The sequence below is a fragment of the Enhydra lutris genome, unplaced genomic scaffold (genome assembly GCF_002288905.1).
Source record: "Enhydra lutris kenyoni isolate GAN:26980312 unplaced genomic scaffold, ASM228890v2 scaffoldscaffold14, whole genome shotgun sequence".
NCBI classification, from domain to species: domain Eukaryota; kingdom Metazoa; phylum Chordata; class Mammalia; order Carnivora; family Mustelidae; genus Enhydra; species Enhydra lutris.
The window spans coordinates 46,602,552-46,628,983 of record NW_019154098.1 but is presented as its reverse complement, the minus strand read 5'-3'; the positions used below and the strand labels follow the sequence as shown (position 1 = coordinate 46,628,983).

General features: G+C 38.1%; 1 protein-coding gene across 3 annotated transcripts; it reads left to right on the top strand.

Annotated features, from left to right (window-relative positions):
* Positions 1 to 680: 680 nt before the first annotated feature.
* On the top strand, positions 681 to 25,816 carry LOC111146692 (oxidative stress induced growth inhibitor family member 2). Of its 3 annotated transcripts, none has more exons than XM_022502355.1 (6): positions 681 to 726; positions 8,280 to 8,434; positions 14,000 to 14,136; positions 14,715 to 14,906; positions 21,678 to 21,769; positions 23,928 to 25,816. In XM_022502355.1, the coding sequence occupies exons 2-6, from the start codon at positions 8,368 to 8,370 to the stop codon at positions 24,958 to 24,960; spliced, it is 1,521 nt and encodes a 506-aa protein (XP_022358063.1). In that variant the 5' UTR covers positions 681 to 726; positions 8,280 to 8,367; the 3' UTR covers positions 24,961 to 25,816. The 3 variants fall into 3 exon arrangements, with proteins under 3 accessions (XP_022358063.1, XP_022358061.1, XP_022358062.1); XM_022502353.1 differs by lacking the exon at positions 681 to 726 and adding an exon at positions 1,284 to 1,523; XM_022502354.1 differs by lacking the exon at positions 681 to 726 and adding an exon at positions 1,543 to 1,623.
* Positions 25,817 to 26,432: the final 616 nt, after the last annotated feature.

Sequence of the window (26,432 nt, the reverse complement as noted above, 5' to 3'; positions counted from 1 at the left end):
AATGGGACGAACGTGTCAGATTGTCAATAAGATGGAAAAAACAGATTTTCTTTTAATAATCTTGGAGGGAAGCTGAGTCCTTCAATTTTCTGTTTTTCTGTTAAGCTCTACAGAATCTAAAATCCCTGCTACGTGAAAGTTCGTTCAATGGCAATATTCAGGAAAACTTGAGAACTTAAAAACTATTTAAAAACAACTATGTAGCTTACATTTTAACCGCAAAAATAATTGGGCTTTTCTGAAAGTAGGGATAGGAAGACATCTATGTCTAACTGTACATGCAGTTAATCACTTCTAGGAGTTTTTCCTGCCTCCATTTTTGAGAACATCGCATAGGGACACTCATTACGCGGTTCCCTTCTAAACTTCTTGAATCACAGTCACCTGGAGGGGCTTACAATGCAAGTTCCCGCCCTTTCCCCCGCCCGGAAACGGACTCCGTAAGCCTTGGGCGGGGCTAAGCACCTGTATTTTTAGCCAGCAACGCAGGTGTTTCTCACGCCAGTGAAAGCCACATACTTTGGGGAGGGAGGTTCCCCCTATTCAGGAAGCGGGATTTCCACAGTCAAAACAGTTGGGGGTGGAGACCGGGCACCTGTGGTTTGGTGTGTCCCCCCCACCTCCGCCCCACCACGCCCCAGGCGATTGTGATGCCGGGTCGAGAGCGAGAAGCGCGCAGCAGCTCGCAGCGTCTGCGCCCAGGCCAGCGCGAGAAAAAGCGCTAAGGTGGGTTTCCTGGGTGGGACTCTCGGCCTTTCCCCGGCCTCCTCGGTGGGAGTCCCGCGCGGACGGACTCGGGTTACGCCGCGTCGCTCCCCGATCGCGGAGGCCGCGCTGTACGCAGGGTTTCCCCGAGCCGTTCCGCTACCCCGGTTAGCAGCTTTCTCTTCCTCTCATCATCCGGCCCTCTCGACGCGCATCCGCCCCGCCCTGCTAACCCCCAGGCCGCGAGTGGGGTGCACGCGGAAGGGGCACGGGGCGCAGGCAGAGGCCCGGACCCCGGTCGCCGCCACAGCGGTCCGGTTGGCGCGCGGACCTCGGCCCCCGGCCCGCGCAGCCGCGGCTCCGTCAGGCCCGGCCCCTCACCCCGGCCGCGTCTCCACCAATCGCCGGCCTCGCCCGCCGCCGCCGCACCTGCGAGGAGGAGCCCGCGCGCCTCCGCCGCAGCCGTCGCAGCGTCCCCGCCCCGTTCCGCCCCCATCGCGGCTCCCCCAGATCATCCGCCGCCGGTGTCTGGCTCCCCGCAGGCGAGGAGCGGAAGCCGCTATCCTGAGGCGGAGTTCGGGGCGCCGGAGACCCGCCGGCTGCTTAGCCGCAGTTTCCGGGCAGCCGAGGCAACGTTGACGCGCGGGGCCCTGGCTCCCCGCGGACCCCGCGACCCCGGGCAAGTGGGCGGGCGCCCCGAACGGGCAGCCAGCCGGGGCAGGCAGTGGCGGCGGCCGTGGCGGTCGCGCTCTGGCGCCCCGTGCGCCGCGCTCCATGCCGGTGTGGTGCTGCCGCTGCTCCCTGGCCGGTCATTTCAGGTGACTTCTCTGCGGGGGAGCGGAGGGGATGGGAGCAGGAGGAGGGTGGAGCGCTTTCCGGCTCCGCGGTCGTGACGGGGCCGAGATGAGCAGAAGTCAGGTGCGGTTGGGGTCGGGACAGGTACAGCGTCGGGACCGGTCTGGGGTGGGGGGCGATCGCCTGGACTGAGCTGCCTCCCGCCTCGGCAGCCGCTTCTTCCTGGTTCCTGCCTGATCAGGGTTCCCACCTCGGCAGCCTCTGCTTGGGGGCACCTCGCTCCGGGGTTGGTGGGGGGGGGGGGCGTGCACAACATTCTCCTCTGTTGTCCCCCTTTTCCTCTCCTGGACCGGGCCAGTCACGGGGATTTCGAAACCGGCTAGACCCGGAGCGAGTCGGTTACTGCGACCTGAGACTTCGAAGTAGTGCAAAGTTTGAGTGAAGGGTTGCGAAGGTTCCTTCCTACCCCACCTTTAGATCTTTATATATTTTTTTAAATAAACGTAATAATCTAAGTTACTGCGTTTGAAAGGAGATAGGAAACTGTTTTAAATGTGATAGTTTGGTTACAAGTAGGTGCTTTGTTCTAAGATGCTTGTCATTATAAATGTATATTACAGAAATTTGAAATAGGTGGCGATTCAGGATTCACATTATGGGAAAGTTCTTAAGGGTGATGAGGTTAGTGCATTTTAAAATAAAAGTGAGAATATGTTCTCTTGTACAGTTGGCAGACACTTAAGTCAGTTATGGGGAAAAAGGCTAAAGGCACTTGGAAGTCGTTTTAACCCTGTGGTGGAGAAATGTTAAATTTAGCGCAGACTTTAACAAATTACCTTACTTCATTTGTATGAATGTGCTAGAATAATGATGTGTAAAATTTTTCTGAAAATATGAAACTCAGAGTTCATAGAATTTAAGTGGCCATGAACTTGCATGTAAAGAAAGGTACAACTGATATTTTTGCTAAACTTTTAATGAAAATCGAGTATGTCCTTCAATTATGAATGTAAGCATCAAATCAAATAGTATTTGTGACCTTGTCAACAGTAAAATTCACACTTTCATATCACAGTTGCACATATCTAGAAATACTGTATGTTTATTTCTTCAAAATTACAGTAATTACACATCACCGAACTTGCTGTTTAATACAGTAGAGAAATGTAAATAAACATGTCATAAGTTTACTTTTTATAACTCTATTTTAATGTAATTGGTTTCCTTGTAAATCCCATGTATCTTTTATGTGTGTAATAATACTATTCAAGGAAGAGGTTCAGAGGTTTCATCAAATTACTAAGGAGTTTAAGACACAGAGAAGGTTCAAAACTCCTGTTTTAATAGAGAGCAAAAGTCCAGACTTACCCAACTTCTCAGTGAGTTTTGTAGGGTATTTTAAATTCTGCATATTAAAAATGTTTTCTGTAATAAACTGCTGGATTTTAAGTTTTAGGCAACTTTGTTGACTACTTGACAGATACTGGTTTGAGAGTATCAGATCCACTTTGAAGAGTTTTAGAAAACAGATTCCTCCAATGAAAACTTGTTAAACTCAAGCCCCTTGAGAAATTAACATGCCTTTCAGAAACTGCTGTCTAAATGCCTTTTGACTGCTTTTGGTATAGTTGAACTCTTAAGGACACAGGTTGGGATTCATATCCATTCAGCTAACCCTAGGTTACGGATACCATATGCTTACCACTTTGTACAGAAATTTAGAGGAGATAAATACAAAGTAGTTGGTATGTTTTGATCTTGAGGGATAAGGATAGCCTTGCTAGCCAGAAGATAAAAATTTTGATTAATAAACCTTATTTCTGTTGTAAAAATAGCTACGCTGTAGCTCAGATTTAAAAAATAAAATATTTAAGACCTCTTCTTAGGAAGGTGTTTATAATTTACTTGTGCTATTTTTTTTTGAGCAATTTTATTAGGAACAAACCTGTATATTTTGACTCAATACCTGAAAGGAATAGGTATTGTGATATCTGTCCACTGACTTTCCAACTGTCCACTAACTGTTCTATACCTACTGTTTTGGAAGATGAACAGTGTGACTGACTTCATTTGTGATGTTAGAACCTCTTTTTCATAGAGTAGTATGAACTTGGTGACAATTTAGGATCATGCTTCCAAAGACTATAAAAATTCAGATACTATAAACCATTTCATTTGAGTTTGAGTCATCATTAAAAGAAGTCTTGCTAGATGGGAGAAAGTCTTTTTGTTACCCAAAGTTTATGCCTGTACCATTCTCTTAAATTGGTTTCAAGACTGGGTTCTAATATTTCAAGAACAAAAGGTGGAAGTTCTTTAAAATCTTTTTAAATATCAAATAGTCTTTATGCCTAATAGGGCAACTATTTTTGCATGTGTATAAAGTGCTGTTTACTATTTCCTGAAATGTAATAAAATGTTTTCTAACTTAGTATCCCAAATAAAGGAAAAGTAGATTTTTTATTACTCAAAATACTTGTTTTAAATATAACATTGGACCCAGTTGGATATCTCACGTAGAAGTTGAAACTATTCATAGACCTGTATGTAGATAGTATGAATGTATTATAAAACATGTGCAGTGATACGTGAATTATAACTTAGGCTCTGAATTATTTAGAAAGAATACTTACCAAGAGGCCTTTGTTTCATTGTTGCTTTATGCAAAACTAGTGAACCATACTTTTGTTTTTTGTTTGTTTCTCGATTCTGTTTTTCATCAGTGTTGGTCTGTATGAAACTTATACCAAATACCGTGCAAGTTTATTATAAATAGGTTATACCAATATTTAGGTCATATATCATTATATACATACCACTTTTATTATAGATTATATACATATTGTATATGTACAGATTATACTAATGACCAGTAGAAAATCAGAACTAATTACTTGTATAGAGAATTTAAATAAGCTAAAGCTTTGGCTCTACTGAATGTACTAGAGTCTTGAGACTAGAGGTAAATTGCTGGAGGCCCACACACAAAACCTACTAGACTAAATGAATTAAGCGACATGGAGAATACAAGATCAACGTAAAATATCAATCCTGTTTCTACACAGTAACAATGAACAGTCTGACAGTGAAGTTAACAAAATTTCATTTACACTAGCCTCATGAAAAATGAAATACTTATTCCTAAGTCCAAAGACTTGTACACAGAAAACTATAAAACATCATTGAGAAGAACTAAAGGCCTGAATAAAAGGAATCCCATGTTCATGGATTGAAAAACAGTGTCTTAATTAAGATGGCAATATTTTTCAAATTGATCTATAAATTTAGTGCAGTCTTACCAAAATCCTAGCAGCCTTTGTTTTGCAGAAATGACAAGATCCTAAAATTCATATGGAATTGCAAGAGACCCAGAATAGCCAAGACAATTTGAAAAGAACAAATTTGGAGAATTCCCACTCCTAATTTCAGAGTTTACTACAAAGAAACCATAAGCAAGACAGTGGGGCGCTTGCATGAAGATTAACATAGATCGGTGGAATAGAACTGAGAGAAATAAATCCTTATGTTTATGGTCAGTTGGTTTTCCATGGGATCACGAGACAAAGGGGAAATAACAGTCTCTACAACAGATGATTCCAGGACAGATGGATATCCACAAACAAAAGAGTGGAGTTGGACTCTTACCTCAGACATCACATGTGTAAAAATTAACTCAAAATGGATGAAAGTCTTAAATCTAAAAACTAGAACAATAAAACTTATAGAAAATAGGAGTAAATTTTGGTGATCGTGGATTAGGGAATGGTTTCTTTCCTTTCTTTCTTTCTTTCTTTCTTTCAAAGATTTTATTTATTTGTCAGAGAGCACAAGCATGCAGAGTGTCAGGCAGAGGCAGAGGCAGAGGGAGAAGCAGGCTCCCCACTGAGCACGGAGCCCAGTGTAGGACTTGATCCAAGGATCCTGGGATCATGACCTGAGCTGAAGGGAGGAGCTTAACTGACTGAGCCATCCAGGTGTCTCAGGGAGTGGTTTCTTAGACACCAAAAGCACAGCAGCAAAAATCGAAAAATTGAAATTTCTGTGATTCAAAAGACAAAGAAAGGGACAGACCACCCACAGAATGGGAGAAAATATTTGCGAATCATATATCTGAAAAGGGACTTGCGTTCTACATATATAAGGAATTTTTAAAGCTTAATAAAAAGCCCAATTTGAAAATGGGTGAAGACTATTTCTACAAAGAAGAAAATACAAATAGCTAAACATCATATGAAAAGATGCTTACCATTCTTAGTCATTAGGGAAATGCAGGTCAAAACTGCAGTGAGATGTCATGTCACACCAGTGAGGGTAGCTAAAAAAGAAGTTGAGTGTTGGTGAGGATGTGGAAAAGTTGGAACCCTCTTATATTGCTGTTGGGAATGGAAAATGAACCAGCTACTTTATATTTTTATTTTTTAAAAAGATTTTATTTATTTATTTGAGAGAGGGAATACAAGCAGGGGGTGCAGGAGAGAGGGAGAAGCAGGCTTCCGGCCGAGCAAGGAGCCTGATGCGGGGCTCGATCCCAGGACCCTGGGATCATGACCTGAGCCAAAGGTAGATGCCTAATGACTGAGCCACCCATGCGCCCTGATCCAGCCACTTTAGAAGACAGTTTGGCAGTTCCTTAAGATGTTATACAGAATTTATGACCCAGCCATTGCATGTACTCGTAAGAGATGTAAAAACTTTGATCCCCACAAAATTTATGCATGAATGTTCATAGCATTATTTGTATAGCCAAAAAGTGGGAACAACTCAAATGTTCATCGGTTTGTGAATGAACAAAATGTTTTCTATCTCTACGGTGGAAAATTACTTAGGCATGAAAAGAAATGAAGTACCAATATATTCTACACTGTGGATGAAGCTGAAAAACATGCTAAGTGGACGAAGCCAGGCACACAAGGCCACATAATGTGTGAGACTTTCCATTTATATGCAGTTTCCAGAACAGGCAAATCCAACAAGACCAAAAGTAGATCAGTGGTCACCAGTAGCTGGAGGGAAGGGAGAATGGGGAATGAGTTTTCATGAGGACCATAGTTTACTACTAACTAGTTTACTACTGTTAACTTACCATTTTTAGGGTGATCATATTTTTTCTGGAATTAGTAGTGGTTGCAAAACCTTGTGATTATACTAACAACCCTGAATTACACAATTGAAAAGGAGGAAATGTTTGTTAAGGTTTGAAGGAAACATCTCTTTGATGAACAAAAAGTTAAAGTGATGATTTTTAAATTTTTTTTAAATTTCCCGGGTTATATATATGGGAACAGCAATCTTTGAGATGGGGATATCTGGAAGAGACTGAAGATGAGGTGTGTGTATCTTCTGAAAAAGAATTGTGGCCTTTACAGCCACCACAATATTAATCAGGTCTGGGTATCCAAAAGGACTTTGATCAGAAGCATCAGAGGAAACCAGGGGACCTGTCCTTGCCACACATTCAGGAGAAATGTAAGAAATAGGCCTGAGTATAATACACTTGTTTGAGTTCTGTTGCCAAGAAGCAAAGCAGGCTGGGTAACTAGAATACTGGATCTGCTCACAGAAGTAGTTGGAATGATCTGAAAGGAATGTGTTGAGCGTAAGATGCTTCTTTGAGGAGCAGGCTTCAGTGTGAGGAGGGGCTTTCCCTAGTAGACATATCCAAAGGGTATCTGATCTGACCCCAAAAGGCCACGTATTGTTAGAGGAGTCCAAATATTTGGGGTAGAGTTACTCTTCAGGAAAGTTCTGGCCCCAAAAGGCCACGTATTGTTAGAGGAGTCTAGATATTTGGGATGGAGTTTATACCTCTTCAGGAAAGCTGTCAGCATATCCTGGAGAACTCGACTCTATCCTAGGATAGACTGGAACCTTGGGAGGTTATAGAGAAGCAGAAATTTTGGTCTCTGCCCAGTTCTTTCCATTTATCATTCTCCTCCAGGATCTATGAGTCCTATGAAATAACTGATCCGTTTCATGTTTATCATTTTGTGAGTAGCAGTAAGCATACTCACCCATAGTTGGTACACAGTTTAATATTTCCAGATATTGACCTGCTGCTGACTATATAAAGATGAAAAATAATTTGGGGATTCTGTTCTGAAGTAATCACTAGTGTAATGCCGAACATTAACTGCGCTCAGAGGCTACTCCATTTGTTTCATGAGCATGTCAGAATGCTAAAACTAGTTTCTAGGGAGGCAACTAGGAAAGAAGGTAGATTGGAAATCAACATAAAGATATTTCCAAGTTTCAATATCTGAGAACAAGATGTATAAACCTCATTTCTTTTTACCAAAATACACAGTTTGTAATACATAAGTACTATTAACCATTTCTTAAAGTATTATGACTATTTTGTTCCAAACATACCACCTCTGTTGCATTTACTTTTTTTATTAATGAGAAAAAAAAAAAGAAACTAGCCATTCCTAGGAAATCTCAGAGAATTATGAAAATCCCCAATACAGTGCTGTCTCTTTGGTCTTTAAAGATAGCTTCTTATTTAGAACTTGTGTAGACTTGTCTACGTGGTACTACAGAGACATCAGCTAGCTCTTTAGGATTTCTGACATTAAAAGTACAGGTTGACAGGTAAGCTAAGCTACTAATTTGAAAGCATTAATCAGAAGAATTTCTTTTTCTCATTTTATGGAACTATTCCATATTTTATGGCCTAAATAAAATCTGAATAAAGACAAGTTTTTATAAAGGTTGTATTGACTATATCTCTTCTTTTTGTTTTATGTTTCATTTCTTCTTCTTCTTTTTTTTTTTTAAAGAAACTATAGTGACACTGAAACTGAAGGAGAGATTTTTAATTCCTTAGTGCAATATTTTGGTGATAACTTGGGGCAGAAAGTTAAAGCTATGCCATTAGTTGAAGAAACTTCTTTACTAGAAGATTCATCAGTGACTTTGCCTGTGGTAATTATAGGTAAGTACTGCATTTTAACTCTTAAAATTATAATTCCGAAGCTTACTACTACTATATATGCATAGTTACATGGCACAAGTTCTTAGGATTGTATTGAGAAGTAGTCGTGGGTTTTTTGGTATGCTTAAGTAACCAATAACCGGATCTTTGGAGAGCGTAATTGGTTTATCTGATAGTAGATTCTGTGTTTGAATGTAACATTTTTTTCATTGAAGAATTGATACTGCCCTGTTGTGTTAAAATACTGTCAGTTGCATTAATTATTATGATAGTGTCATGGCAGTGATTATAACCAGGATTAGTAGAGCCCATACAGAGCATTCTGTGTACATTATGGGATTATGCCTTTCAACCCTAGAGCCCTCTGTTGTGGAGTGAATACGATCAGGGCAACTCAGAAGTTGAGTAACTTGTGCAAGCTAGTAACCGGTTCTCAGTTTAATGAATGGTACTGTGCTCTGCTGTGGTGTGTACAGTGACCTTAACCATAATACTATCATTATATATCCTTTGTACCACCTCAACATATAGGCATAGAAGATACTAAAAATTAAGCTATTAATGCAACCTGATTACTTCAGAATTATAGATGTTTTTATGATTTTGTTTTATTGCATGTTTTTAACTTCGTTACTTACCTCTTGCATCTAATATTCAAACTTACTAAGTCAGACAATTACTATGGTGTGAAGCAAGCTGCAGGAAAGAATTATGGGGCATAATATGCATATAGCATCTTTATTTTCTTTGAAAGCCTCTTTTTTTTTTTTTTTTTTAAAGATTTATTTATTTGAGAGATTACTGTGCATGTGTGAGGTGGGAAGGGGCAGAAGGAGAGAGAATCTCCAGCAACTTGTTCTTTTAGTCTGGGAACAATGACCCGCTGAGCATGGAGATCAGAGTGGGGTTTGATCTCAGGACCTGAGCCAAAATCAAGAGTTGAACGTTTAACTGACTGAGCCAACCAGGCGCTCCTAATGCCCCCTTTCAAAGTTAACAGGAAGGAGAGAAAAGTCCTGTCTTTTGACATATGAGGGATCCAGTAGAGGGAGGGAGGGAGGAAAGGAGGCAAGCATGGTTTCTAGATTTGTTTTTAGGGGTGATGATAGAGATGATGGTATGTGTAGTAGTTCACATTCAGGGTAACTTGGGACTAGACCTCATGTTCCATTTTCTCATTTTTGCTCGACACTGGTTTTTCATCCTGAATGTGTTGGCATGAGTCAGGGAACCCTCTTCTGTCCTAGCTGGCTATGGGTGGGTCAGAAAAGGAAAAAGTACCATCATCTGTACCTGCCCACGTCACTTCCCCCAAAACAATCTGTGTTTTGCTTCAACTAGCCAATGAGTAGCTTAACTCAGTGCACGTAGGGCTGTGACTGCTAGCAAGAGCACTCCATCAGAGCAGAGAACTAATTTTCTTGATATATGTGTTTTCTGTTGCTGTCATAACAAATTTCCACAAACATAGTGGCTTTAAACAATGTATACTTATTATCTCACTGTTCTATAGGTCAGAAGTTCAACCCTAGTGTCAGTGGGCTAAAGTCAGGATGTCAGCAAGACTGCATTCCTTTCCGGGGTCTCCAGGGTAGAATGTTTGTTTGCTTGCCTTTTCCACTTTCTAGAGGTTACTCTCACTTCTTGACTGCTGGGCCTTTTCTCCATTTTCAGAATCCACAGTGTTGGTTCTCTCTTAACTTTCTTTCATTTTTCCTTTTCCCCCTCATCAAAGCTGAGAAAGAGTCTCTCTCTCTCTCTCTTTTTTTTAATTTCTAATATGGTGGGTCTCTTTTTTTAAGGACTTGTATAATTAGATGGTGTCCACCTTTATAATCCAGGTAATTTCCTATCTCACAGTCCTTAATTTACTCACGTCTATAGAGTTATCTTTTGTTATATAAGGTAACACTTTCAGCTGCTTGGGGTTAGGATGGGGACAGTCTTTGGGAGTGAGGGAGCATTCCATCTGTCTGTTGATTTGCCTGTGAACTGCCCATTTGTATTTTTTGCCTGTGTCTTTTGAGTGTTGTTTCTTTTTGGTTTAAGGAACTTCTCTTTGTTTTGGATTCTAAATCCCACTATTTTATATTTATTTAATATTTAGTTTAACTAATAGATTTTATTTTTTAGAGCAGTCTTCTACATGAAAATTGAGTAGAAAGTACAGAGAGTTCTCATATACTCTCCTTCTCCTGCCACCTCCAGTGTCCCACATTGGTGTGGTACATTTGTTGTAATTGATGAACCTCTGATTATACATTTTATTAGCTAAAATCTGTAGTTTACATTAGGGTTCACTTTTTGTGTTGTACAGTTCTGTGAATTTGGCTGAAGTGTTATGTATCCACAACTAATAGTATCCTATAGAACAATAGTTTCACTGCCCCCTAAAAATCTTCTGTGGTCCGTGTATTTATCCTGTCCTTCAACCCCCAACCCCTGGCAACCACTGATCTTTTACTGTCTGTGTAGTTTTTTATTTATTTATAATATCACATTTGTGGAATTACACAGTATGGAACTTTTTCATACTGGCTTCTTTCACTTAGCAGTATGCCTTAAAGATTCGTCTGGGTCTTTTCATGGCTTGGTAGCTCAACTCTTTTTTTTTATCAGTGAATACTATTTCATTTTATGGATGTTTGAGTTTGTCTCTGCACTTGTTGAAGGACGTCTTGGTTGCTGACGGTGTTGACAATTATAAGTAAAGCTGCTGTGAACATGCATGTGTAGGATTTTGCATAGCCATTGAGTTTTCAGCTTATTTGGGTAAATACCTAGGAGTGTGATTGTTGGATCATATCATAAGATTATGTTTAGCTTTTTAAGAAACTGTCAAACTGTCTTCCAAAGTGGCTGTATCATTTCACATTCCCAGTAACTATGACTGAGAGTTCCTGTTTCTCTAAATCTATGTCAGTATTTGGTATTGCCTGTTTTGGATTTTAGCCATTTTGAAGGGTGTGTTTTCGTACCTGATTGTCTTATTTGCAGTGCTATAATCATACATGATGAGCATCCTTTCGAATGTTTGTTATCTTGTATCTTTGAAATGTCTGTCAGATCCTGTGTGCACTTTTTAATTAGGTTATTTTCTTATGGCTGAGATTCAAGAGTTCTTTGTATATGTTATGTTTTGCAAATATTTTCTCCCAGTGTGACTTTTTGCTCTCTTAAGTAGTGTCTTTATAGAGCAGAAATTTTAAATTTTAATGAAGTCCTGCTTACCTATTTGTTTCTTCCACAGATGATCCTGCTTTTAGTGTTATATTTAAAAACTTAGTATCAGATGCAGGTCACCTAGATTTTCCCCTATTTTATCTTCTAGAAATTTAGAATATTTAGGTCTGTGATGTGTTTTGAATTATTTTTTTGTAAAAGATAAAAAGTTAGTATCTAGACTTCATATATTGGCATGTGGATGTCCAGTTGTTCCAGTACCGTTTGTTGAAAAGACTGTCCTTTCTCCATTGGATTGCCTTTGCTCCTCTGTCAAAAATAAGTTGACTGTATTTGTGAGAATCTATCTCTGTGCTCCCTTCTGTTCCATTAATTTGTCTACTCTTTAATAATTTCCATACTGTCTCATTGACTGTAGTTTTATGGTAGGACTTGAGTTTGGGTGATGTTGGTTGTGACTTGCTGCTTCAATATTGTGTTTGCTATTATGGGTCTTTCGCCTTTGCATTCAAACTTCAGAATTAGTTTGTGTCCACAGAGTAACTTGCTGGAATTTTTACTGGATTGCATTGAATCTGTAGATCAAATTGAGAAGAGCTGACATCGTAACAGTATCAAATCTTCTTTTTCGAGAGCATCTATTTAGATCATTGGGTTCTTTGATCAGAGTTTTCTGGTTTTCCTTGTATATATCTTATATGTGTATTTATCATCTTAAGTATATACAGTTGGATTCATATCCAGCTGTGTGTGGTTGTGTGTGTGTGGGCACATGCACAGATTAAGCAGTATTGTATATTTAATTTCAGATGCTGCCTGGTCATTGCTGATATATAGAAAAGATGCTGGCTTTTGTATATTAACCTTGTATCATGCAGTCTTGCTGCTCTAAGAGTTTTTTGGTCCATTCTTTAGGATTTTCTACATAGAAATCATGGCTTTTATGGACAAAGTTGTACTTTCCAAAGTCATTGTTTCCTTTTATTGCATTAACTATGGCTTCTGTCATGGTGTGTGTTGAGTAGAAATGATGGGAAGAGACATCCTTGTCTTGTTCTTGACAAAGCATCTAGTTTTTTACCATTTAAGAATGATTGCTAGTTGTAGGTTTACTGTAGATACTCTTTACCAAGTTGAGGAAGTATTCCTCTATTTGAGTTTGCTGAGGTTTTTTATTTTTTTAAATCACGAATAGGTGTTGGGTTTTGTTAAATGCTTTTTCTTTATCTTTTATCTGTATTGATACTATCATATAGTATTTTTATTCTTTAATTTTTGTCTCTGTTTTGATTCAGGGAAATTAACTCTTTGCCTCAGATCTTAACTTCCAATATTTCTCATGTTTTTAATTTTTATGAAGAAATGGTTTACTTTCCTTTCTGTCTTTTTAAAGGCTTCCCACTTCAGTATTGTAAGTAGAAGTAGTAATCCATTTTCTGATATTCTTGGATTTATGTTTTATATTTACATCTTCGAGCTGCTTTTATTTGGGGCACAAAATATTAGAGAATGGAACAGAATTTTCTTCCTGAGGCTAACGGTTACCCCAGTTGGATTAGATTTTTGGTAGATGGAGATAATAGAGAAGCGAAAACCTAGACTAAAGGAACCACAGAAATGGAGCTAGTTCACTGGGGTTCAAGAAAAAAATCCAGTTTGGCTTTAGTTTAAGCATATAAAAATATAGGAAGACGCTATTAGGAGATGGGTCTGGAAAGATGATTGAGAACAGAACATGGTGAGCACCGGGTAGTCAGAAGCAAGCAGTTAAAGTTTTCCAAGTGGAGGGAGTAGTATGATGAGGACCTTGTTCTATCAAAATTCGTCTGAATGTAAATGTGAAATGATTTTGGAATAGGTGTATCCTAGGACAAACAAGGGACTTTTCGTCTTTTGAGAGTAGAGGAGTGACACTAACAAAGACAACTGAATGGATATAGTGACTAAATAGATTTAGAATCAGAATCTGATTAATTTAGGATTTTGTTAGCACCACACTTTGAGAAGGGATGGGATTTAAAGGAGAGGGCACCTAAATGAAGGAACTCATGAATATGTGCTGAACACATTGTGATTAAATTAGTAGTAGTTCAACTAGGTGGAGTAAAGAAGTGGCTTATGGAAATGTGGGATGTATTTTTGGGCAAGAGGTCAGTGTACAGGTATAATTCAGGGTCAGTAGCATAAAGACTTAAAGCTTCAAGTAGATGAGACTCCCAAAAGAAAACGGAGAAGACAAAGGTCAGTATCTTATGAATACTTGGTTTTAAGAGTTTAGAGAAGGAAGACAAATAGGTAAGGGAGAAAATGTATCTTTGAGAAAAGCCAAGGAGTAAGAATATTAAGACACATGATGCACCTTTTTTTTTTTTTTTCCAATAGGAAATGGACCCTCAGGAATCTGCCTTTCTTATATGTTATCAGGCTACAGACCATATTTATCATCAGAAGCAATACATCCAAATACAATCTTACATAGTAAATTAGAAGAAGCAAGACATCTTTCCATTGTTGATCAGGTATTTCTTACATGTCAATCTTTTTTTTTTTTTTTTTTTTTTTTAATACTCAAGGTTAGTTTTCTACTTATATAAGCATTGTCTATCTTGGTTGGAAATCCTTTCTTCTAAATAACATTCTCTGTCATTTTTATTTTCAATTTGCAAATATGATCTGTCAAATTACTTCTGTTTATTTTACTGAATTGATGAGAGCAGAATTTCCCAAATTATTTCCTGGTGGGAGTTTTAATAGGTGCTCTATGTTCAGATAAGTTTTGGAAGTGCTGCTTTTTGTTACTGGAACGTTACAGTAGACATATTAAGGCATATTAATGTATTAAATGCATCTTCAGGAGTTGCAGTAAAAGCGATCCGATTAGTTTTGTTGAAATCCAGTCTTTTCCTATATTCATTTGACCAATAATCTATTAAGCTCTCAAAGAACATCAGTGTTTTATAGAACATTATCTGGGAAATGCTGGATTAGAGTAATGGCTTTCACTTTTGTAACAGCTGAGGTTTTTTGTTTTTATTTTTTTGCTTTTTTTCCTTCAAACTCTGCCTTCTTTCTTTCCTTTTTTGAAAAATTCATTCAGGACTTAGAATACTTGTCTGAGGGCCTTGAGGGCCGATCCTCCAATCCAGTTGCAGTCCTTTTTGACACACTTCTTCATCCAGATGCTGATTTTGGTTATGATTATCCATCCGTTTTGCACTGGAAATTAGAACAACATCATTACATCCCTCACTTAGTTTTTGGTAAAGGTCCACCTGGTGGCGCTTGGCATGTGAGTATGTTTTTCTTCACATTTTATAGTGCATGTGAGTTATATGTCATCTTGATAAGACCATTTGAATGTTGAAACATTATGGTATATAACACTATCATACATTATATATGTTTACCACACTTTTATCTGAGAATTTTAATGCCATTCAATAAAATATATTTTATATTATCAGATGTTATAGAAGTTTACCAAATTTTTATCTGAGAATTTTAATGGTGTACAATAAAATATGGGTTACTAGAAGTTAAACCGAATTTGATTACTAGTGTAGTCTTAGAATAAGCTTCTCTATACTATTTTACAAGAACTATATAAAAAATATTTCAACAATGTTTTGCATAGTAAAAGTTTTAAATTCGTATCAGACTTTATAAAATCTCACACAGTATTTCATACCAGTACCCATTATTTAAATCTTAAGTGAAAAATAGGTTGTAAAAGAAAGTATTAATATGCTTGGGCTGCTATAATGAAATAACCTAGACTGAGTGCCTTAACAACAGATATTTATTGCATGGTGTGGAGGCTGAGAAGTTCAAGATCAATGTGCCAGCCAGTTCAGCTTGTGTGAGGGCTCTTTTCCTGGTTTGCAGATAGCACTTTCTTGGTGCATGCTCCTTCCTCCCTTCTGCTCCTCTTCTAATAAAGCCACTAATCCTGTCATGAGGGCACCACCCTCATGACCTCATGTAGACCTAATTACCTCTGAGAGGCCTCATCTCCAAATACCATGACACTGGAGGTTAGGGCTTCGGCGTATGGATTTTGGGGGTGACACAAATTCAGTTCATGGCAAGGGTTAAACCAGAGAATTGATTAACATAAAAATTCAGTGCATTTTGTTAGGGGTCAGGAACTTAATAATTTTTCTTTTCTCCTGTCCTTAGCCCTTAGTATGGCATCTGGTGTGTAGTGAGTGCTCATTTGTTATAGAAATAAATGTTAAATACTTTTTGCTGTTTTATGAATAAGGATTTCATCTGAATTTTAACATTAAACATCAGCTCTGTGGTATAGACTTCAGTTGAATATTCCTATATTAGTTCAATGCTGTATGTCTAAATAGTTATTTACATTTAATAAGTGACTGTTTTAGTGTACTTAGGGGACTTTCCAACTCCTTTCTTACTCTTAATTTCCTTAATGGTAAGGGATAGCAACTAACAGTATCTGTGCCTTTTGGTGTTTATATTTGTGCTATTAGTGAGTAGCATTGTTAAATGGTATTTCTTGAAAAAGCCATAATGTATACTTCTCTAAATTCCTGACGATTTCTTGTACTTATATTTTCTTGCTTAGAAAAACGTACAGACAATAATCTGTGTTATTTCATTTTTTCCACTTATGTGTAGGAAAGTTGAAGGATAGATAAGCCCTGATTACTAAAAACACATTTGAATCAGTGGTAAAGCTGAAATATATTTGAAACTCGCTGAATTTTTTTCATGCATCATATAGGATATCCATTAGATATTAGGGATATAAATAAATTTAAATAATATAAATAATTAGGGATATAAATAAATGATATTTTAATTACTATCCATTTTCAGGCATCACTTCTATGCAGTTACCTGACTTTTCCAGGCCTAATTATTTATTCCCTTTCACCTCTGCATTCCATGCCTTAATCTTGAAGCTCTTGACTGTGGTTCTATGTTTAGATAGCCCTCTCCCCTGCCATGCTTCACATACATGCTAGTTAACCTCAATTATTACTCAGGATATAAGTTCCCTAAGTCATTTGTCCTCTTCATAGTCCTTTCTGTATAGTTTTCTACTTCTCTTGTGGTCAAATTTCTCACCACTCTCCTTACTTCCAGACTTTCTAACAGTGTACCCCTAAAACTCCATTTGCTAATAAACAAAGCTTTTGTTTACTCTTAACTATTTCAATTATTATATGCTGCTTTTACTCCCTTCCTTGAAATCTTGCTTTCATGAAGATTATCTCTCTGCAGCCCCCCGAAGCAGAGTCTCTTCACTTCCCCATGGCCCCATGTCCTGTCAGGTTGAGTAGTGAGGTTGGGGTTCTCTTTATTCCCCATCGCTCTTCTGTCAGAGTCCCTGTTCCTTTGAACAGTTTATGTCATCTTCTTGCTCCTCGACTGTTCCAGATTGTCCCCGTTTTTGAACCCGTAGCACCTAAGTCATGGTTTTCCATTGTATCCAAGTTTTCTTGTCAACTTGAGTACCTTTACATGTATGACACAGAAGCAGCACCTTAACTTTTCATCTCTTAATGTGTTCATTCTCAATAATCTCCTTTTCCATTCCTCCTTAGATACTAACTCCAGTGGCTCCACTGTGACTGCTCAGTGAAACCGAAATTTTTAAATACCTTACTTGATGATCACAACTTTTTATTCTTCCAGCTGCTTCATCCGGTTACACTGTACCTAGTCTTCAAGCACAGAGAGCTTGAGGCTCTGATCTTAACCTCCTTACCTACCCAGCTTAGGTTTTGTAGTCTCTTGACCCATTGTCCTGCTATCACATGGGCTTGACCAAAAACAATTTCTATAACTGTCTACTTTATCTTTTCCCATAGTTAAGCTATTAAACATTGTCAGAAAAAAAACAAAAAAGGTTGTACATCTGTGAAAAGTATTCTTCAGCCTCATTTAGGTCCTGAACTCTACTTGGTAATCCTTTGCTATTTCCTTGTTAAATGTTCTTCTCAAATCTCTATCCCCTTTTTTACTTTCCTACTTAAATACTCTTTTTTTTTTTTTTTTAAGATTTTTTTTTTTTTTTTTTATTTGACAGAGATCACACGTAGGCAGAGAGGCAGGCAGAGAGAGAGAGAGAGAGGAGAAAGCAGGCTTCCCACCAAGCAGAGAGCCCGATGCTGGGCTCGATCCCAGGACCCCAGGATCATGACCTGAGCTGAAGGCAGAGGCTTTAACCCACTGAGCCACCCAGGCGCCCCCTACTTAAATACTCTTGATTCTTAGAAAATAGTATCCATCAGGATTGAACTTCCATAATTTTATGCTAAAACCCACAAATGTATCTGCATTCGTGCTACCTCTTTGTTTCTTATCCCCTGTTGCTGTAGAAGTGGTATCACTTCTATCTAAGACTAATCTTCCAGCTATGTTCTGGACCTGTCTTCTCTAAGGATATCGCTTATTTGATTTTCCCCTTCTTGTATCTTAAATTTCTCTGGCAGCTCCTGTTTACCAGTATGTAAATATACTAAAATTATTTTCTGTTACTAAAAAGTTTTTATGTGTTAGCTTATCTGTATTCTTTGCCTTAGAGCCACCTTCTTGAAATAGTTACCTATCCATTATTATTTTTTTTTAAAGATTTTATTTATTTATTTATTTATTTGAGAGAGAGACAGAGATAGCGATAGCACAAGCCGGGGAGGAGAGTGAGAAGCAGGCTCCCCACCCAGCAGGGAGCCCGATGCGGGGCTCAATCCCTGAACCCTCGGATCATGACCTGAGCTGAAGGCAGATGTTTAACCGACTGAGCTACCCAGGCGCCCCACCTGTCCGTTATTTTTATGCCTTTGCCTGCTGTTCCTTAGCTGACTTCACTCTAGCTTCTGTCACTGCCTGCCTTTTCAGCTTTTTATAGGTTGGTAACTTTCTTTTTTGCTCAGTTTGATGGTCTTAAACTTTATCTTTCCTGACCTCTGCAACATTTGACGGTGATACTACCTTAGATTCTCTGAACCTTTCATCTGCTTTTCTTACTGTTAGTCACTCCTTTTCGTTACCTTTTGGACTCTTCTGTAAACTCTGTGCCAAGCCATGGTCTTGGCTTTTTATACTCTTCATTCTCCCTGGCTTGTCTCATATACTTCAGTGACTTGCATATGAATGTTGAGTGACTCCCAAATCAAGATCCCTGGCCCACATTGCTTTCTCTTATATAGTCACCCAAATACCTTCCCTTTATTATCCCATAGCTGTTCTCAACCTCAGCATGCCTACCTAACCAGTCATCTTTATCATCAGATTTCTTCCTTTCCTTACCATGGAGTAATGGCACTGGAATGTAGTTTCTTAAGCCAGAAACCTTCCTTGATTGTTCTTGCCTCAACTCCTGTTTCAAACCAATTATTTTATCTTCTCCATTCTTTCTCATAAACATACTGTGAGTCCTTTCACCCTACTTTGCCCATCATAATTGTAATTGGCCATCATCATCTTTGACCCAATTACTGCCAGGGTTTCCTACTCCAGTCTTGTCTTCCTGAGTACAATCTCTATAGCAAAGCCAGAGTTACCTTTCTATAATAATACCTTTGAATGTTACAGCCATGCATAAAACCCTGTACTTGCTTCCAGTTCATCTAATGAATAGTATGCGCACTCATTATTAATGTATTTTACCATAGCCTGGGTCATCTAGCCCCTACTTGGCTTTCTTGCTTTACTGCTTTCTCACATTCCATGCTCCAGAATATTCTTTCTGGGGTTCTGGGTTCATGCGCAGGCTGTAGATTCACTAGGACTCACAGGACTCCTTTTGTACTTATGGTTATAGTTCATACAGTGAAAGAATACAGATTAGAATCATTAAAGGGAAAAAGTTTAGGGAATGCAGTCCAGGAGAAACAAGCTTCAGTTTCTAAGTGGTCATTTTTAGTGGAGTTGCAGGAGGCTACACTAACTCTCCCAGCAGTGATTTGTGACAGCATATGCAAAGAGTTGCCAATCAGGGATGCTTACCGACACCTTGGTGTCCGGGATCTTCTGGGTGGCAGTCATGTAGAAAAGCGGCACCCATGTGTGTGACTCCTCTGCCTCCCAGAGCAAACACTGGTATTTACCATAAATCTCATTGTTAAGATAAATTTACAGTCACTGTACAGTTGCAGGTACAGCAGGGCCCAAGGCTTCTGGCATACAAAAAGTCATCAGGTAGAATATTTCGAGCTCAGGGGTTGTTTCCTAGGAAGCAGCCAAAAGCCAGTCCTAAAGACAGACCTTTCTTAGTAATATGCACAGTTTAAGCAACCCAAGCCTGTTAATACTTTTCTGCATAAGGCTGAACTTTTTAATTTCTTGAAGGATACTGCTGTTCTTTCTCTTTGTAAAACTCACATAACATCTTTATTCTGCCTGGAATATTTTCCCTAATGGTACACTCCTCACAGCCCACTTGTGTCCTTTAAGAAATATTCTTCTCGGGACGCCTGGGTGGCTCAGTTGGTTAAGCGGCTGCCTTTGGCTCAGGTCATGATCCCAGCGTCCTGGGATCGAGTCCCACATCGGGCTCCTTGCTCATCAGGGAGCCTGCTTCTCCCTCTGCCTCTGCCTGTGCTTGCTCTCTCTCCCTCTCTCTCTCTCTCTGACAAATAAATAAATAAAATCTTTAAAAAAAAAAGAAATATTCTTCTCTTTCTGTATGCCCTTAGTACTTCTGTCAGGTTTGTGTCCCTTAATAGTCTCCCTGACAGCAGGCACTCATGGCATAAGGATGACAAGGAAGACTAGGAGAAAAATGAAGAGATCCAGGGACTAGGGCTCGCAACTAACTGGAAGAGGTGGTGCTGTGGGAATAACGTTTAGATTATTGAAGTGGAATATTAGTGCCTTAAGGTTTTTTGAGTTTCAGATGAGACAATTATGGCTCCAGATAAGTTCTGTATGTAATATATTCTTAACAGTTTCCCTTGTGATGTTTTCCATCTTCTTGGTTCACATCCTAGTATCAGGCCCAATTTGCCTCAAAGCAAGTAGCAGCTTGCCACCACCTCTCCCGGGTCTACACACCGTCACAAATAATAGGCTCCATAAGGCCCAGCACATAGTGAGTGCTTGGAAGTGTTAGTCATTAATAATAACTATAATAATAAGTACCATTCCCAGTACTGGGTTGTATTGAAGCAGGGCAGGAAGAGTTAAGAAAAAGCCATAGCCTAAGAGAGTTGGTTGAAAGAGATCATTGAGGTCATCAAGACAGGTGCTGTTGGCCCTTGGGCTTGTTGCTGCTGTGTAGTGAGCAAAGCAGAAAGAAGTAGGACAGGGGAGCTTGAAGGGGTCACTTTCTTAAGGCAACATTAGCTTGAGCAGTGAGTCTGTTCTTAATCAGGTAACCCCTGCTTCTTTCCCTAGTTTTAGAAAAAGATGTTGCTGTTATCCAAACCAGCTTAGACTTTGTAATTATAATTGATGGAGGGGGGGGGGAAGCTGTTTTGCTGTGCATTTCTTTAAAAAAAAATCTGTTAATATTAAAATAGATATATATCTAAAGTGTTAGAAATTAATGAACTTTTTCCTTTTGTTTATATATTTATTTATTTTTATTTATTTGACAGACAGAGATCACAGGTAGGCAGAGAGGCAGGCAGAGAGAGAGGAGGAAGCAGGCTCCCCGCTGAGCAGAGAGCCCAATGCGGGGTTCGATCCCAGGACTCTGGGATCATGACTTGAGCCAAAGGCAAAGGCTTTAACCCACTGAGCCACCCACTGGTGCCACCAGACACCCTCCTTTTGTTTAAAAAGTGAAAATACTAACTTGTTCCTGTAACATATTCTGTGTCTGAATTATATTATTCTAGGCTGAAGATATTAACATTGTTTAGGCATCTGGAAATATTATAAACTTGTTTTATAAGTATGTAACTTTATGAAAGGAATATAGATCCTACAGAATAAAAGTATTTGTAATTTACACAACCATTTAGAACTTCTTTCTGCTATCCTTATTCAGACTCTTAATTATAGTGAATGAAGATGGATTTGGTTTTTTAAAAATCCATGTTACTGCTTACATGTGTTTGTGCATTTTTTATTCAAACAGAATATGGAAGGTTCCATGTTGACAATCAGCTTTGGAAATTGGATGGAGCTACCTGGACTTAAATTTAAAGACTGGGTATCTAGCAAACGAAGGTAAAGATCAAACTGTTAGAGTTCTTTGATGTACAGTGGGAAAGTCTATCAGTAATTTCAAAATATTTGTGATTCTGTCTTAGAGGAATAATACAGATTTATGTGTCTTTCAGATAAAATCTCTTTGTAGCAGTGATCATGAGCTAGTTTCCATTTAGAGATGTTACAAAACAGATTGGGTCCCTTCGCTTTTATTAATTATGGATTTATCCCACTTTCCTATTAAACCACTCTGTTTAGTTTCTCATTTACCCACAAATCCTTTCTACACTTATTTACTTATTCTTACCAGTTGATATACAAGTTTGTATATGGATATCTCATGTATATATACCTATAATATTTGCCTTTCAGAGTAGAAGAGTATATATGATTAATAATTTAGAATGATGTACTCAGCCAGAATCTGTGATGTGATTGGTTACCCTACTGGGTACTATAGAGGTAAATACTTATTAAGAAATGTGAAAATAGAAGTAAGTAAGATGAAAGCTCTACTTGGAAGAATACAAGTTTACTTGGGGAAAAATACCTAAAATTTTAAAAAGAGAAATAATAAGAAAAGCCTTATTTTCAAGGATAGTAGTATTAAATTAGATAGGAATTGCTAATACAGAGAATCTGATTTGCTCAGAAACAATAAAGCAAAGCAGGAAGTTAACCTTAGTTAGATTGGGAGTGCTTGACTTCCTGTTAGAAACCATATGACTTCATAGAAATTATCCTTAATTTGAGAAGATTTAAGGAGAGCAAATTCAGGCCAGCATGATCATTGAAATTAAACCTTTCAGATACTCCTTTTTTTTTTTTAAGTTTTATTTAAGTAATCCCAACACCCAACATAGGGCTTGAACTCCTAACCCTGAGATCAAGAATCACATGCTTTTCTGACTGAGCCAGCCAGGCCACCCCCCTTTTGGATTTCTTAAAAATGAACTTTATATGGGTTTAAAATGAAAAGTAGTAAAGTCAGGCAAGTTGTACAAGTTCTTGATTTTCATAAGCAAGCAAGTGAATATTGCTCAACATTCTTCCTTTTGTGATATGGGTAAAAAAGGGGAAGCTTTATGATTTTTGTTTGTTTGTTTTGGTGCTAGAAGTGTTCATCCTTTTACATTGGACACATTGTATATTGAAGTAATTTGTGAAAAAGAATCTTGTGATTAAATATTGGCTTCACTTCCTGCCTTTGCTTGCATAGTGTTGACTTTTAGATCTTAAGAGACTGATTCTTGAATCCTGACTCTCTAACTTCTAGTGTTGTGAACATGGTCAAGTAACTTAAACTAGCTGTTAATTTCCTCATTTATAAATGGAGATTACAGTAGTAGTAACTACTACATAGGGTTTCTGTGTAAAGTGAGAGTTAACATTTTAAATCTTAAATTTTAAGAAAAACCTTTATGAACTTCTCCCATTTATAATTTGTAATGAATTATGTGAAATTATTTGATATGTCTTTACTGCTGCTTATTTATAATTAGGGCCCAGGGTTTAGGGATACTAATGCCTATTGCTTTAAAGTTCAAGTGGAAAATGAAAGAATCTGCTCTTTATGAAAAGAGTACATTCCTGTATTTATAGATTTCTTTATGAACAGGAAAACAGAATGTTTTATGTACTTAGGATCTGGTCAGATTAGCTACCTTTATGAATAAATAAATGAATTAAAATGTAGAAATACAGACTTTTACAGTCTATCTCACAACTGTAAAGAATTCAGTGTACATACTATGCAGTCTACATCCTGTAACGGACTGAATTAGATTATAACAGATTCTGCATGTCTAGTATATATAATTCTTAAAGATAATATACATGATCTTGACATGATTTTTCGTGACTTGCTATTTTCCTAAAGTCTGAAAATTCAGATCAGTCTTCTGAAAACATCCTATGTCTATTTATGCAAGGCACTGGGGAAACAGGTGCATTAAAATACAGTCTCTACCCTCATGGGACGTCTATTGATAAAACTAATTCTTTAACATTTTTAACTAAAGAAAAAAGCTTGCTTTCTTTGTAAAAGGATAATTTATAGCTAAGACTAGACGAATTAAAAAGATCTCTATAATAGCTTCCTAGATGGAGCAGGAATAATCATGAAAACTAACACAGTACTCTCCTCATAGGGTATTTTTCCTTTTCCTTTTTTTAGGAACCTAAAAGGAGATCGAGTTATGCCAGAGGAAATAGCTCGCTACTATAAACATTATGTAAAAGTCATGGGTCTTCAGAAGAATTTCAGAGAGAATACTTATATCACCTCTATATCAAGACTCTACAGAGATCATCAAGATGATGATGATGGACAAGACGGAAATATTTCAACACAGCATTTACAGATAGAGAAATCTAAATTTATCAAGAGAAATTGGGAAATCAGGGGTTATCAGCGAATAGCGGACGGTTCCCATGTTCCCTTCTGTCTCTTTGCGGAGAATGTAGCTCTGGCAACTGGAACACTGGATTCTCCTGCCCATCTGGAAATTGAAGGGGAAGATTTTCCTTTTGTGTTTCATTCAATGCCTGAATTTGGAGCTGCTATAAGCAAAGGAAAGTTGCGTGGCAAAGTGGATCCAGTGTTAATTGTAGGTTCTGGGCTTACTGCAGCTGATGCAGTACTGTGTGCTTACAATAATAATATTCCTGTGATTCATGTATTTCGCAGACGAGTAACTGATCCAGGCTTAATTTTCAAGCAGCTTCCCAAAAAGCTTTATCCAGAATACCATAAAGTCTATCATATGATGTGTACTCAGTCATATTCTGTAGACGCCAGTCTTTTATCTGATTATACCAGCTTTCCTGAGCACCATGTGCTTTCCTTTAAGTCGGACATGAAATGCATTCTTCAAAGCCTCTCTGGATTGAAAAAAATATTTAAGCTCTCTGCGGCAGTAGTTCTGATAGGTTCTCATCCCAATCTGTCTTTTCTGAAGGAGCAAGGGTGTTACCTGGGCCATAACTCAAGCCAGCCAATCACATGTAAGAATAATCCTGTGGAAATAGATGCATATACCTACGAATGTGTTAAAGAAGCCAACCTTTTTGCATTGGGTCCTTTGGTTGGAGACAATTTTGTTCGATTTTTAAAGGGAGGGGCGTTGGGTGTGACACGCTGTTTAGCTACAAGACAGAAAAAAAAGCATTTATTTGTTGAAAGAGGAGGAGGAGATGGCATAGCTTAAAGTGAGTTTATAAGTAATTTATATGGACAGTTAACCATTAAAGATTTTTCATAGTGGATTTGCAGTGTACTAGCTTGAATTTTCTGGACTTGAATGAACTGGAAGAGAGCCTCAAGTTATAGTAACTAAAGTTACAAGAACTTGATGTCCTGATTTACATTGTATCAGAGGTGTCACTGTCAGACAAATAGAAACACTGCCGACTTGGTACGGTGTAAGCTTTCACTTAACTAAAACATTCTTTTCTTCCAAGACTTTTTGTGATCATTTGTGGTTATGTTTGATTCCAAAATCCTAATAGCCTTGAATAATCTATAAAACCATACAGTATATTAGGGCCAGAGAGCATCTCTACTATACTTTAGGTCACCTTGCTGCTCAAGGGTGGTCTAAAGACCAGCATTAGCTTCATTTGTAGCTTGTTAGAAATGTGGACCCTCAGGCCCCACAACAGAATTATTAAATCAGAAATTGCATCTAATGAGATCCTCAAGGAATATGTATGCTTATTAAAAAGTTTGAGGCACACTAGTCCAAAAGAAATTGTGACATGCAAAAGTTATGTATGCTGGGAGTGGACAGGGTAGGAGGCATTTATAACTCAGGTTTAATTTATATTGTATTATCAATTTCTATAAATCTAATTTATTACCAAATACGGTATTTTAAGAAAATATTTTTATTGTTGAAACCTTGATAAGTACTTCATATTCTTAGCTTCTAATAATTTAGACAGTCCAATAATGTTGGCATACACTTAAACATTCAGGAACCTACCAAGATACTTTTGGAGATTTATTCTCTAACTAGCCTAACAATCTAATTTGCAAGTCAATAAATTGTGAATGAAACTGCTTATCCTTGTGTGAATATTGAGTTACTTTGTCATTAAAACTAACATTTGGGCATAAATACTTCTAATATTATAATACTGTTTGGCTATTGCTAGAATTATTTAAGGTTGAATCTTTTTTCTATTCCCATGCTGATTACTTTGAAATCTGTTCATTGGAGATGACATAGTAGCTTATCCTATGGTTATTTATTGAATTACATGCCCTGTCTTCATTTATTTAGATGTGTTTAATGTCTGTATTTTCACAGAGGTCTCCAGAATTTGTAGTGTTAGGCAAAAAACTGGTTTCTGAAGTTCTTCATGGCAAATTGAATTTCTCAGCCTTTTTTTTTTTTGTAAAATTTATTTAATCTGGAATGTGTTTATTGAATGTTTTTTTCCTTAATATAAAAAAAAACTATAATGTCCATATTTTGCTGTCCAGTTGCAGTGTTACATGCTTACAGGACCATAATTCACCTTAAAATATCAAGGTAGGTTTATAATAACACTTCGACAAGTTAGGTGTGTTTCAGATAAGTTGCTAAATTCTTACACTCTTGATGTGTGTCATGTCTGATTTAGTTTGGACTAGAAATGATGTAATCCAGTTTTAGTTAACTATAATGTAACTTTC